The sequence below is a fragment of the Palaemon carinicauda genome, chromosome 10 (assembly GCF_036898095.1).
Source record: "Palaemon carinicauda isolate YSFRI2023 chromosome 10, ASM3689809v2, whole genome shotgun sequence".
Lineage (NCBI taxonomy): Eukaryota > Metazoa > Arthropoda > Malacostraca > Decapoda > Palaemonidae > Palaemon > Palaemon carinicauda.
The window spans coordinates 112,955,397-112,970,835 of record NC_090734.1 but is presented as its reverse complement, the minus strand read 5'-3'; the positions used below and the strand labels follow the sequence as shown (position 1 = coordinate 112,970,835).

At 47.5% G+C, this 15,439-nt stretch overlaps 1 protein-coding gene across 1 annotated transcript in view; it reads right to left on the bottom strand.

Annotated features, from left to right (window-relative positions):
- Pih1D1 (PIH1 domain containing 1) overlaps positions 1-15,439 on the bottom strand; it is a 203,722-nt gene that overhangs the window by 46,798 nt on the left and 141,485 nt on the right. The window contains exons 5-6 of the mRNA XM_068381368.1: positions 8,208-8,491; positions 7,208-7,345 (exon numbers count right to left, since the gene is read on the bottom strand). Of these exons, the coding sequence (XP_068237469.1) occupies positions 7,208-7,345; positions 8,208-8,491 (422 nt within the window). The remainder of the gene's footprint in view (positions 1-7,207; positions 7,346-8,207; positions 8,492-15,439) is intronic.

The following is a 15,439-nucleotide window of genomic DNA, read 5'->3' as shown; positions in this document are numbered from 1 at the left end:
TCAATGCACATTCCTCATTATCCAGTAATGAGGCAAAATGAAGGACTTTGTCTAACGACCACGAAATAGGCTTTGGAGGAGCTGATGGTCTAAGCCTAGCACAGGCCTTCGGGATCTTATTAAACATCTCGTTAGCGAGGTCTACCTGGAAGGCATATAGAATGGGTCTTGTCAGAGCTGACTTACATGTAGAAATTGTGTTAGCCGCCAGCCCCTGTCCGTGGAGGTGAATGAAGAAGGATAGGCAGAACTCCGTAGAGATCTCTTGTGGGTTCTTGTCTTTGACAAAGGCTACCCATTTCTTCCATGCAGATTCGTACTGCCTCCTAGTAGACTTACACTTGTATTCTTCCAGGAAGTCGATGCTATCTTTCGAGATTCCGAACCGTTTCTTCACCGCTAGGGAGAGAAAATCATGAGCTGCAGGGTTCGGGTTTTCTGTAATGAAGCGTAGACAGTCGACTTCTGGACTTGCTGGGACAGAACTGGGTCCGGGAGTGGTAGAAACTTCAGTCGTAGTTCCAGAGCTAGAGGGAACCATACACTGTTCGGCCACTTGTGGGCCACTATTGCTGCTACTCCCTTGAAGGATCTCAGTTTGTTGAGGACCCTCAACATCAGATTGTGAGGGGGAAACAGGTAGATCCTGGACCATCTGTTCCAATCAAGGGACATCGCATCTACTGCTTCCGCCAATGGGTCCACGTATGGGGACACATATTTCGGCAGCTTCTTGTTGTCCTTCGTCGCGAAGAGGTCTATCTGCAGTTCTGGGACTTGTCTCAAGATGAAGGAGAATGATCCTGCGTCTAGGGACCATTCTGACTCTATCGGTGTAACCCTGGATAGAGCGTCCGCGGTCACATTCCGGACTCCTTGAAGGTGAACTGCTGACAGGTGCCACTTCTTCTTCTCCGCCAGTCGGAATATGGCTAACATTACCTGGTTGAGAGGTGGGGATCTCGATCCCCGCCGATTCAGACATTTCACTACCACCTCGCTGTCCAGTACCAACCTTACATGGATCGAGTGACGTGGGGATACTTTCTTCAGGGTAAGAAGCACTGCCATAGCTTCTAGATAGTTTATGTGAAAAGTCCCAAATAGCTTGGACCAGGTCCCTTGCACTTTTTTCCGATGGGAGTGACCCCCCCACCCTACCTTTGAGGCGTCTGTGTGGATTGTCACTGACGGGGGGGATGGCTGAAGAGGTAGAGACCTCTTTAGATGACTGGTTTGAGACCACGGTCTGAGAAGAGAACGTAGTCGAAGTGGGACCGGTCTCTTCAAGTCCCTTCGCTCTTTCGATGCAAAGGTTCTCCATACTCCCGCTGCATCTTTTAGCTGTGCTCTTAGCACTGGGTCTGTTACTGATGCAAACTGAAGAGAGCCCAAAACCCTCTCTTGTTCGCGTCTTGATATCCTCTCGGAACCTAGAAGTCTCCTGACAGACCCCTCTATTTCCTTCCTCTTTGACATCGGAATGGAAAAACAGTGTGACACTAGATCCCAGTGAATTCCCAACCACTGGAACCTCTGAGCTGGAGAAAGACGAGACTTCTTTCTGTTGATCATGAAACCTAGATATTCCAGGAACTGAATCACTTGTAGGGAAGCTTGCAAGCATTCTGCTCTGGATGCTGCCCACACCAACCAATCGTCCAGGTAGGCTACTACCTGGAACCCTTTTAGGCGTAACTGTTTGAGCGCTGCGCTCGCAAGCTTTGTAAAGATCCTTGGGGCTATGTTTAGCCCAAAGGGCATCGCTCTGAAAGCATAAAGTTTTTGTTGTAGCTTGAATCCTAGGTAGGGGGAGAGACGGCGACTTATTGGAACGTGCCAATATGCGTCTGACAAATCGATGGAGACGGTATATGCCCTCTTGGGCAGTAAGGCCCTTATGTGTTGTAACGTTAACATCTTGAACTTGTGGTTCACTATGAACTTGTTGAGTGGTGACAAGTCCAGAATGACTCTGAGTTTCCCCGAGTCTTTCTTGGGAACACAAAACAGCCTCCCTTGAAACTTGATGGACTTTACCCTCCGGATCACCTTTTTCTCCAACAGATCTTGGATGTACTCCTCCAAAACGGGGGTGGAGTGTTGGAAAAATTGAGGGCACTGGGGCGGAGTACTGTACCAACTCCAACCCAGTCCATTTTTGAGAAGGCTGTGGGCCCAGGGATCGAAGGTCCAGCGATCCCGGAAATACTGAAGTCTCCCACCTACCAGCGACACTTCACTTTGACTGCCCTGCAGTCTTGCCTCCCTGGCCGCGACCACCTCTGAATCCTCGTCCCCTAGAGGGGCGTCTCGCCGAACCTCTGGCTGCCCCTCTGGGTCTTGCACGAAACGTGGTTGATTGTCCCTCGAACACGGGATTGAATGCCGGGGAAGCTGATGACATGGCTTGGGGTACCCATTGGAAGGTGGTCGGGGTCTGGGCTACCAGTTGTGGTACCGGAGGCAAAGCTGGCTGCTGCTGCTGCTGTCTTTGTGGTTTGAAAGGCTTGGCTGGACGGGAGGAAAACCTTGATTTCTTCGCCTTTCCTTTCGGCTGAGGGCCCTCATCCGGAGAAGACTTCCTCTTAAGGGACAGGCCCCACTTCAGGAGAAGATTGCGGTTCTCAGTGGCTGCCTTGTCCACGACCTCTTTGACCACGTCGTTGGGAAAGAGATCTTTACCCCAGATGCTGGATGAAATGAGCCTCTTGGGTTCATGCCTCACTGTGGCCGAGGCAAACACAAACTCCCTACAGGCCCTCCTTGCTTTAACAAAGCAATAGAGGTCCTTAGTCACCGTGGCCAGATGGATCTTGGCCATTACCATGAACATCTCCGGCATCTTGGGGTCGCTAGCCATCGTCTCCATGTTGGTCTGGAGAGACATCGAGGCTGCCAGGCGCTCCTTTATGTCCAATTCCCTCCGTAGGAGGAATTCCGACAACTTGGGAAGGTTTTCGCCGAACTGCTGACCTGCAATGTCAGCGTCCAACTTCCCAACCGAGAAAGTGAGGTGCACCTCCTTCCAGTCCTTATTGTCCAGCGGCAATGCCAACGACAGAGGTTTGCATTCCTCCAGAGATGGACACGGTTTGCCAGCTTCAACCGCCTTCAAGACGGCCGCGAACCCCTTTTGCATAAAGGGGAAGGCCCTAGCCGGGGAGGATACAAAGAAGGGGTGCTTCTCACTCAAAGCGGCAACTTTAGAGTTTGAGAACCCCCTCTCCTTCAATGCAGCTGTTAAAGTGGCTTGAGCCTTGGAGTGATCCAGGATAATCACCTCCTTTGGTTCCGTCTCCTCCTTCGAGGCCGGCTCCTTCTTCAAAAGGACATAACAGTCTGGGTAGGCCCCTCTACTGGGCCAGAATTCCACCTCCTCAAGGGGAACTGAGCCCAGTTTCTCCGACATGACGATCTTCCCAATCGTCATCGGCATGTGCTCGGCATATCTCCACGGGTTGGCATCCGAGCACAGAGGAAGGTCCTTCACGTTGAGCTTCTTTGGAGGTCCACGTGATGCTGTGATCTTCTGCATCTGGAGCTCCAAAGTAGCGGCCTTCTGATTATTCTCCCTCTGCATCTGTTGGATCATACCAACGATGGAAGAGAGAGCCTGTCCTAGCTCTGCTGGAAGAGCGGACGAGGTAGAGGGGATATGTTCAGGGACCTGAACCGGCACGTCTGAAGATACGGGAACCTCTTCCTCCACGGCAATAGGATCTCGATCCTCCTCCTCGCCTTCTGCGAGGAGATCCTGTTCCGCACGATCGGACAAGTCAGACATCTTGTCGTCCAACTGGATGTCCTGCATGGCGTCAGCAACATCCTCCTCCACTGGGATCTGGACGAGAGGGATCTCCGGCCGAGGCTGGGGAACAACAGCGTCAATGGAAGCCTTGGGAAAAAGGTATGCCCTCATCTTCTCATTAGGAAGATAAGGTCCAGTGGTGTTTTTCTGAAAACCCCTTACCCATAAGCGAAGCTTCTCCCTTGCTGCATCTCTTGACTCCGCCGACCTAGGGGATTCAAAAGCCTCTGATAGCAGGTTAGTACATACAGCACATACCTGCGGATCCCAGTAACGATGGTCATCATTGGAGGCTGCGCAAGCCGCGTGCCTCCTACACGAGACATGTCCGCAAAAGTTCTTACTGCGGACATTGCAGAAGACACTATCACACTTCGGATGCTCCTCCTGTAAAAGAAGAAAAATTTCCATGAATATCAAGTGAATTTCAATTCACATGTAACAAATGAGTATTCACCAAGAATAAGGGAAAGACACCTACTTGTGAAACCCACACAAACACCTGTGGAAGCCCACCAGCCAAAGTCACATAGTTAGTCTTTACTAGAATAACCAGAGAGCATATTTCCAAAGGAAATTAGGTGTAGCTCACACCTAAGGTAAAATTTTACCATTCCGGCCAGGGATGAAAAGAATTCTCTTTTATCCTTGTAAGGCGACACCAAGTGATTGCACAAGTAACACAAGTAAGATAGAAAAGACAGTGTTGTAACCTACTATATCATGGACTCCCTTGGTTGAATACACCACCAAAGAAAGGACTGATACAGTACCTGAGGGTGGTGTGCCGGCCGGCTATTGCCAGTCAGCACCCCCCCCCCCCCGTTTTTCGAAAGGTAGATCTCAAGTACACAACATCAGATCACCCCTATTGGGGAGAACTCCAGATCCCATGCCTGAACCGGCCGGCAGTGGTTGCCGGTCCGCAGCCACCCTGTTTGCACTGCATTGCCGGCCATCATTCTTAGTGGCCGGCTAACCGGGCAGTGTAGCAGGCCGGCCGGCAGCAGTAAGCAAACCTTGCCGGCTGGTCTCCACACCAGGCAGCGCTCGGCTGCCGGCCCCACTTATAGTGGCCGGCAGATGAGCAAGAGACCGGCCGGCAAAGGTATATAACCATCGCCGACCGACAGCAAGAGAACTGGAGAACACCCCTCCCCACCGACGGCCGGCCTGTAGGCCGGCAGACGGCAAGGACAACACATACGAAGACAACAGAATGAGTGCCGGGCTAAGAGGCTATGAGCCTCTGTGCCCGGCACCAGAAAGAGTGCCGAAAGGAAGGGGAGACGCTAAGTCAGGCTTCCTAACCGCTGCTTACTGAATCTACAGACGGCAGCGATGGAGGGACCAAGAAAGGACCGGGCAGCACTCGAAGGAAGGGTCTCTGCCGGACGGCACACTCTGCCGGCCGACAGGAGACCACGTCAGTTCCCCATCCTAACCTAGGCTAGGTACGGATGCGGACGACTGACACAAAGGAACGGAAAATAGAAGGGAAGGACAGAGGGTCCTATCCAACCTTGCCTTGGTTAAGGGTCATTCTCAACTAAGACAGCTCATCTCAGCCAGAGAAAGACCCGAGGGGGAGGCCGGCACTACTGGCTGCCTCCCTAAAACCACGGCAAGGAAGGAATTGCTATTCCAGAAAAGGGAACATATCCCGAATCCAGAACGGCAAGAGGACAAGTCTGAGGGGTCACCGAGCGAAGGGATCACTACTGGAACCCAACAAGGTGGACCAAGGGGGATAAACCCCTTATGCCCGTGTCAGTCAGCAAGGGAGACTCTGCCCCATGCCAGACCAACCTGGACTCAGACTAAACACTGTTGTACTGTCCCCCTCTGAACCAATTCAGATGGAACGGGAAGGTACAGTACTACTCCAGCATAGATATATTTGAAAATTAATTCAAACAAACCACTAGAGTTAAGCCTAGGGCTTAAACAGAGGGAAAGGGTTTGCCCCTTCCCCGAAGAGAAGGGAGCAAACGGGGAAACAGATAATATTATAATGACCTAAGACAACCTAGCCTAGGCACTAAGAGAATCGATTACCTAATTCACCGAAACTCACACCAATACTATCTTGGAAGGTACTCGAAAAGGGCTTATATGTATAACGTTGCCTAACGCTTAAAGCAATAAAATCACACTTGGAAGACTAATTATCATGCAGGAAGTACATAGGCCAACCGCTAGCCTACGAAGACTAGTGTTGGCAGCCTAGGCAAAACTTCGCCAGGCACACTACTAACGCATCATAACAGAATTCCTAAATAAGCTAAGTAGCTAATATTTAAGCGCAAAGGGGCTGGGAACGTCGCTCTTGCTAACAAATAAATCCTATTCTAGCGAGCGACAGCATCCATGATGCCTCCAGCAGGCAACAGCTCTTGTATCAAAGATAACTCTTTTAATTACTTTAATTTTAACCAAGAGCCTACATTTATACATAAAAGAAATAGTACTCAACTTATCCGAGGCAGAAGAAGTTGGAGAAAGCATTATTACACAAGAAATTCCAAGATTTGGTAGAAAACAGGGAACAAAACACAGAGTCGTAGAGCTACGCAAAAAGGAATACAGATGGCGCCGCGAGCGGCGCAGGGCACGCTTTCGAAACGGGGAGGAGAGATGCCTTACGAACGGCTCCCCCCCTTTCTTATCGTTTTCCTTTTCTTGCCATTTGACCCCTACGAAGTGTTAACTCTATTCGGGGTATAGATTGCTATGAGGCGTGTCAAGAATACGTCCACTGATATTTACGATATCCCTAAGGTCTTTTTTAGGGATACTCGCTCCAGGAGTTAGAATTCTGGGTACCTGAAGGTAAATTCTCTGGGAATATCGCCGTAATTGTAATATACCCTAGGAAGCTGCCTTTAAGGAACTTCCATCAGGACGACATGGCTTGAGCCCAAAAAAGGGATTTTGACGAAGGGAAAATCTATTTCTGGGGAGAGACCTGTGACGCCCGGTGAAAAGGGTCCTTCTTAACACTCTTCTAATATAAATCTTCCAAATATACTAGAGAAAGATAAAAGCATGGAATGCAGAGGTTACTACCCTCGCGCGATCACCTTGTGGGTGTCGTGTATTTAACAAGGGCGTGTGAAAACCACTATACACAGGCTGTCTTCCATTTAGATAATCCCTTCATCAAAGGGGAGGGCCGTGATAGGCCCTAGAGAATACAGTTGGACTAACCCACCGACACCTACTACTCGCGCTCTCCAGGTCATCCTTCTGTTTTGGACTTGCCCGCAAAGTCGTAATTGTTTTGTGCTCAGTGTTTTTGCAAGTGATTGTCGTTAATTCAACATGACTGACGCTGCTACTTCACCTTTACCAATGATAATCCAGATGAATACTTTGAAGTAACAGATACTGTACCTTTGAGGATGTAATGAAGTGAGCATCTGCTCTGTCATTGTCCAATTTGAAGGGAACAAATGTATCGAATAAACTCTTACTAGTCTCCACCACGAGTCTGTCTTCTCCAACTGCTACGTCTATATGTTTCCCGTTAATCTGGAATTTAATTGCATCATATAGAAGTGTATTGTCACTGATAAAAGATAATTTTATAACAACTTTACAGTGTAAATATTGTCTGATCATAATACCATAGGCTACTTAATAACAACAATAATAATGTAAAGAAAGTACCATATAAAAAATTTTCTGATCACAAAACATCATTCTTTTTGCTCTTTTCAAAGACATAGCGCATAACTACAGTGCAGTTGAACAGTAATGTGATGTATACCAAATTCTTACATATAAAATTGTTATTCATACATCGTACGCAGCATTAAAACTGTATCTTAATGCTTGTACTACAAGCATCATTGCTCTTCAGCTTCAATATTTTCTACTCTTTCCCATTGCTAACTTCTCAGATATTCAACTTACTCCTTTACCTATTTCTATTCATCATTTCAGAGCACTTCACTCATGGCAGATAAATCTGTCTAAATTCTATCATGTGATCTGGTTAAACTATAATACTGAAAAATTAACAGAATATGCTCCTGTAAAGAAAACAATGGAGTTCCTTAATTTGAGATTTTTAGGTTAAAGGTATACACATTAAAGTGAATGTTTGACTATACTCCATCATAACAGCATATGGGAACACCTAAACAACAAAATTTTACCAATTAACTCAAAGTTGAACCACATATTTTCAATGATTGAATCACTTGAGAGTAAAATAATTCAATCATGTAATAAAATGAATTGTAAATACCATATACAGTATACACTAATATGTATCTGTATCTCATCCAGTAATCAAGAAATTTTAGATACGTAAGATATAATTGAAAGAGCTTCAAAACATTAGTACCTCTGCAACAATGATTATTTCAAAAGGAGCTGGAAGACTTACCATTTCTGGTAATTCAACTTTGGCCTGTAGTTTAATCTCTCCTGAACCAATTTTTTCTAACACAAACTTTGGTTTTACTTTTTCTATCTTTTTGGAGGATACTTCACTAATAAGAGGCTGCTTAGTCGGTGGAGAACCCTCAGACCCTTCTTTGGAGAGACCAGACACATCTTTTGTTTCCCAGTGTCGCACTTTGCTCAATTCCTGAACGAGTGGGAGGGTTGTACGCACTGCCTGTTCAGGCATGGTACCATGATATTTTTTGTTCTTTAAGACTGTCCATCCTGAAAATAAAGAATACAGTACTGTACAAAAAATACGGAAACCAGAGATGAGCAAAACTGTGGTATTCCTCAAGCATAGTGTACTGAAAATGTTATTTTGATAATAAAATAAATTTTTGAATATACTTACCCGGTGATTATATAGCTGCAACTCTGTTGCTCGACAGACAACTCTACGGTAAAAACTCGCCAGCGATCGCTACACAGGTTGCGGGTGTGCCCAACAGCGCCATCTGTCGTCCAGATACCCAGTTCTCAATGTAAACAAAGACTCAATTTTCTCCTCGTCCCACTGCGTCTCTATTGGGGAGGAAGGGAGGGTCATTTAATTTATAATCACCGGGTAAGTATATTCAAAAATTTATTTTATTATCAAAATAAAATTTTTCAATATTTAACTTAGCCGGTGATTATATAGCTGATTCACACCCAGGGGGGTGGGTAGAGACCAGCAATATATGTTTACACTTTTATGAGCTAAGAGTTTTTATTTCATTTTAGAAGTTATCAAAATAACAAAAACAAAATAAATAGGTACCTGGTAAGGAAGTCGACTTAAACAATTACTCTGCCTTTTAAGTACGTCTTCCTTACGGAGCCTCGCGATCCTCTTAGGATGCTGATCGACCCCTAGAATCTGAAGTATCAAGGGTTGCAACCCATACAACAGGACCTCATCAAAACCCCTAATCTAGGCGCTCTCAAGAAATGACTTTGACCACCCGCCAAATCAACCAGGATGCGAAAGATTAAAAGGGTATGAGAAAGATTAAAAGGGTATGGAATTAGGGAATTGTAGTGGTTGAGCCCTCACCCACTACTGCACTCGCTGCTACGAATGGTCCCAGTGTGTAGCAGTCCTCGTAAAGAGACTGGACATCCTTTAGATAAAAAGACGCAAACACTGACTTGCTTCTCCAATAGGTTGCGTCCATTATACTTCGCAGAGATCTATTTTGCTTAAAGGCCACGGAAGTTGTGACAGCTCTAACTTCGTGTGTCCTCACCTTAAGCAATGCTTGGTCTTCCTCACTCAGATGTGAATGAGCTTCTCGTATTAACAGTCTGATAAAGTAGGATAAAGCATTCTTTGACATAGACAAATATGGTTTCTTAACTGAACACCATAAAGCTTCAGATTGGCCTCGTAAAGGTTTAGTTCACTTTAAATAGAACTTAAGAGCTCTCACAGGGCATAAGACTCTTTCTAGTTCATTGCCTACCATATTCGATAAGCTGGGAATATCGAACGATTTCGGCCAAGGTCGAGAAGGCAGCTCATTTTTGGCTAGAAAACCAAGTTGTAGCAAACATGTAGCTTTTTCTGACGAAAATCCGATGTTCTTGCTGAAGGCATGAATCTCACTGACTCTTTTAGCTGTGGCTAAGCATACCAGGAAAAGTGTCTTTAAGGTGAGATCTTTCAGGGAGGCTGATTGTAGCGGCTCAAACCTGTCTGACATGAGGAATCTTAGTACCACGTCTAAATTCCAACCAGGTGTAACCAAACGACGCTCCTTCGTGGTCTCAAAAGACTTAAGGAGGTCCTGAAGATCTTTATTGTTGGAAAGATCTAAGCCTCTATGCCGGAAGACCGATGCCAACATGCTTCTGTAGCCCTTGATAGTGGGAGCTGAAAGTGATCGTCCTTTTCTCAGGTATAGGAGAAAGTCAGCTATTTGAGCTACAGAGGTACTGGTCGAGGATACAGATACTGACTTGCACCAGTTTCGGAAGACTTCCCACTTCGATTGGTAGACTCTAAGGGTGGATGTTCTCCTTGCTCTAGCAATCGCACTGGCTGCCTCCTTCGAAAAGCCTCTAGCTCTCGAGAATCTTTCGATAGTCTTAAGGCAGTCAGACGAAGAGCGTGGAGGCTTTGGTGTACCTTCTTTACGTGTGGCTGACGTAGAAGGTCCACCCTTAGAGGAAGACTTCTGGGAACGTCTACTAGCCATCGAAGTACCTCGGTGAACCATTCTCTCGCGGGCCAGAGGGGAGCAACTAGCGTCAACCTTGTCCCTTCGTGAGAGGCGAACTTCTGCAGTACCTTGTTGACAATCTTGAACGGTGGGAATGCGTATAGATCTAGATGCGACCAATCTAGGAGAAAGGCATCTATATGTATTGCTGCTGGGTCCGGGACTGGTGAGCAATATATTGGGAGCCTCTTGGTCATCGAGGTTGCAAAGAGATCTATGGTTGGTTGGCCCCAAGTGGCCCAAAGTCTCTTGCATACATCCTTGTGGAGGGTCCATTCCGTTGGAATTACTTGCCCTTTCCGACTGAGACAATCTGCCATGACATTCAAGTTGCCTTGGATGAACCTCGTTACTAGTGATATGTTTTGACCTTTTGACCAGATGAGCAGGTCCCTTGCGATCTCGTACAACGTCAGTGAGTGGGTCCCTCCTTGCTTGGAGATGTACGCCAAGGCAGTGGTGTTGTCCGAGTTCACTTCCACCACTTTGCCTCGAAGGAGAGACCTGAAGCTTTTCAAGGCCAGATGTACTGCCAGCAGCTCCTTGCAGTTGATATGCATGATCCTTTGACTCGAGTTCCACAGTCCCGAACATTCCCGACCGTCTAATGTCGCGCCCCAGCCTACGTCCGATGCGTCCGAGAAGAGAACGTGGTTGGGAGTCTGAACAGCCAGGGGAAGACCCTCTCTTAGGTTGATACTGTCCTTCCACCAAGTCAGGCAAGACTTCATCTTTTCGGAAATGGGGATCGAGACCGCTTCTAGCGTCTTGTCCTTTTTCCAGTGAAAAGCTAGATGGTATTGAAGAGGACGGAGGTGTAGTCTTCCTAATGACACAAATTGTTCCAGGGATGATAGCGTCCCTACCAGACTCATCCACTTCCTGACTGAGCATTGTTCCTTCTTCAGCATGTTCTGGATGCATAACTGGGCTTGGCTTATTCTGGGGGCCGACGGAAAAGCCCGAAAAGCTAGACTGTGAATCTCCATCCCTAAATACACAATAGTTTGGGATGGGACCAGTTGTGACTTTTCCATATTGACAAGGAGACCCAATTCCTTGGTCAGATCTAGAGTCCACTTTAGATCCTTCAGACAGCGACGACTGGAAGAAGCTCTGAGAAGTCAGTCGTCCAAATAGAGGGAGGCTCGGATGTCCGATAAATGAAGGAATTTGGCTACATTCCTCATCAGCCTCGTAAACACAAGAGGAGCTGTGCTTAGGCCAAAGCACAGGGCTTGAAACTGGTAGACAACCTTTTCGAAAACGAATCTCAGAAAAGGTTGGGAGTCCGGGTGGATGGGGACGTGGAAGTAGGCGTCCCTTAGGTCTAAAGAGACCATCCAGTCTTCCCTTCTGACCGCTGCTAAGACTGACTTTGTGGTCTCCATGGAGAACGTCTGCTTTGTGACAAAGACATTCAGAGCACTGACGTCTAGCACCGGCCTCCACCCTCCTGTCTTCTTTGGCACCAAGAAGAGTCGGTTGTAGAATCCCGGAGATTGAAGGTCCGAGATTTTGACCACCGCTCCCTTCTCTAGTAAAAGAGACACTTCCTGTTTCAAGGCTCGTCTCTTGTCTTCCTCTCTGTACCTGGGAGAGAGATCGATGGGAGACGTTGCTAGAGGGGGTTTCCGTACAAAAGGGATCTTGTACCCCTCTCTGAGCAACTTCACAGATTGTGCATCTGCGCCTCTCTTCTCCCAGGTCTGCCAGAAGTTCTTGAGTCTGGCTCCCACTGCTGTCTGAAGATGCGGGCAGTCAGACTCTGCCCTTAAAGGACTTGGATCCTTTCTTCTTTCCTCGTTTCCCTTCGGCACGAGCACCTCCTCTGCTGGAGGCTCTGCCACGAAAGGGCGGAATAAAACGGGGCGCTGGAGTGTCCATCCTTGGTCTAGCTGACAAGGTAGGCAAAGGGGGAGCTTTGCGAGCGGAGGACGCAACAAGATCATGAGTGTCCTTCTGCACCAATGAAGCGGCTATTTCCTTAATCAGGGCTTCTGGAAAAAGGCACTTGGAAAGAGGAGCAAAGAGAAGCTCAGATCTCTGGCACTGTGTAACTCCAGCTGAAAGGAATGAGCATAGGTTTTCACGCTTTTTAAGGACTCCGGACACAAATGATGCAGCAAGCTCATTAGACCCATCACGTACGGCCTTGTCCATGCAGGACATAATGAGCAAGGAAGTCTCTTTCTCTGTCGGAGAGGTCTTTCTGCTTAGGGCTCCTAGACACCAGTCTAAGAAGTTAAAAACTTCGAAGGCCCTAAAGATACCTTTCAAAAGGTGGTCCAGGTCCGAAGATGACCAACATATCTTTGAGCGTCTCATGGCAAGGCGGCGGAGAGAGTCTACAAGACTTGAGAAGTCGCCCTGGGCAGAGGCAGGAACTCCCAAGCCGAGAACTTCTCCCGTGGCATACCAGACGCTCGATCTAGAAGAGAGTCTAGCAGGGGGAAACGCAAAGGCTGTCTTCGCTAAACTCTTCTTGGACTGCAACCATTCTCCTATCACCCGCAAAGCTCTCTTGGACGAGCGTGCGAGGACGAGTCTAGTAAAGGCAGGAGTGGTAGACGGCATGCCTAACACAAACTCTGACGGCGGAGAACGAGGAGCCACAGAAACAAACTGGTCCGGAAACAACTCTTTGAAGATGGCCAAAACTTTTCTAAAGTCCAAAGAGGGTTGAGTAGACTTAGGCTCGTCCAAATCTGATAGTGGTTCATCTATGTGTGCAGCACCATCATCATCAGAAAGTTCCTCATCCGACAACTGATGAGGAAACGGCAACAGAGTGGGTAACGGCTGGTTCGCTGAGTCCGGTCGCACGGGTGAATGCGTGACTGAGCCGGACGCAACGTCATGGAACTGCTGCCCAGTCTGTGAGCTGGCAACAACCATGGCAGCGCGGGGACGCACAGCGTCTACTCCAGACTGTCTGGACTGATGTGGGTGCGCAGTGGAAATCACACTGGGTTGCGGAGGTTGACGCACCGCGTCACAACAAAGCAACTCTGACGGTTGTTGAACCTCCAGAACGTCAACGGCAACCTCCGAGCGTCTCTTAACGTCAACATGCGGCTGGCAGATCACACTGGAACGCATGGGAGGAGGAACTCTCTCAACTGGTGTGCGTGAGAAGGTTACCTCAGCGTCCACCGGACGCACAACCGATCGTGTGGAAGGTTGTAGGCTAGGTACTGCACTAGCTGGTGCGGCAGCAACCTTCTCCGCACGAAAGTCCTGCATTAGAGACGTCAGTTTAGACTGCATGTCTTGCAGAAGAGACCACTTAGGGTCTACGGGATCAGGTGCGGCGACAGACGGGGTTACTGTCCGAAGCGGTACCGCTTTGCCTCTCTTAGGCGGTGAGCAGTCATCGGATGACGGTAGCGAGTCCGAACTGACCCAGTGGCTACAACCGGGCCGTTGGACTTGCGCTGAAGGGACCGACTTGCGTTTTAACGGTTGTGAAACCTTGGTCCAGGGTTTCTTGCGAGAAACACCTTCCGAAGACGAGGTATAAATGGGCTCTCTCGTCTTAGTTAGGTAGGAGCGATCTTGGGTAGATACGCCCGATACCACGGAGGGAACGTCTGTTCGCTGATTAAAGCCTCTCGAACCCATTTGTCGTACGACATTGCTTCTCCCCTGGACTTGGGAGCTTGCAAGAGGTCCCGGACTAGGAGGACGACAGGCACGAACAGATGAACCCTCAAGCGCAACACTATCCACAACACTATCACTCGGCACTTTAGCACTTCCCACTGCACTTTTGCACTTAAGCTCCTTCACATCCGCCATGAGCTGATTACGGTCACTAGCAAGGGACTCAACTCTCTCACCCAGAGCCTGGATGGCACGCATCATATCAGCCATCGAAGGTTCCTGAGTGCCAGGAGGGGGCTTAGGAGCAACCACTACAGGGGAAGGAATAGGTTGTGGGGCATGAGGAGAGGATATATCAATAGAACGAGAAGAACTTCTCCTAACTCTATCTCTCTCTAGCCTACGTGTATACTTTTGAAATTCGATAAAATCGAATTCCGAAAGGCCAACGCACTCCTCACACCGATCTTCCAATTGACAGGTTTTATCCCGACAATTGGAACAAACAGTGTGAGGGTCGATAGAAGCCTTCGGAAGACGCCTTGAACAGTCCCTAGCATTGCACTTCCTAAATTTGGGGACTTGTGAAGGGTCAGCCATTTTGAATTGGTCAAAGGGAAATTCAAAAAACTATCAAAAAGTCATCAACAAAGAATCCGTTATCAAAAAGAGTTCAAGGATTTGTGTGAAGAGAAACCCTGCACAGCGAAAGCTCAAAACTAGAATAAAGTACTTCACCAATTAGTTGTGAAAAAACTCCAGTTTAGCAACAGCGAGTAAGTACGTCTTGTCGACACCTCGACAGAGAGAAAATTGAGTCTTTGTTTACATTGAGAACTGGGTATCTGGACGACAGATGGCGCTGTTGGGCACACCTGCAACCTGTGTAGCGATCGCTGGCGAGTTTTTACCGTAGAGTTGTCTGTCGAGCAACAGAGTTGCAGCTATATAATCACCGGCTAAGTTAAATATTGAAAAATACTGTTTTCATTGTTATTCATGAAACTGCAACTTACCAACTTGGTAACAGTTCTAAATAACATTGACCTAAGGCACAATCAATATTCATAATCAGTACATGAGTTGAAAATGACACAACTAAAATCTAAGTACTGTAGAGAATGCCTACATTACTGAACATGACACAAAAGTGGAAAAGTTCTGCTTCACACCTCTCTTATTGGAGTTTTGTACTATCATTTACTGCATTTGGGTTAGGCTGCTGTATTGTCATCAAGGACTTTCCTGTTAAGGCTGGAACGGGGAATCCAATACAACATAATATAATAAAGAAATATAACAAATTTGTAAGTAATTTGTATTTTTCCTAGTATACAAACCTGGAGCTATTTATAGGGTA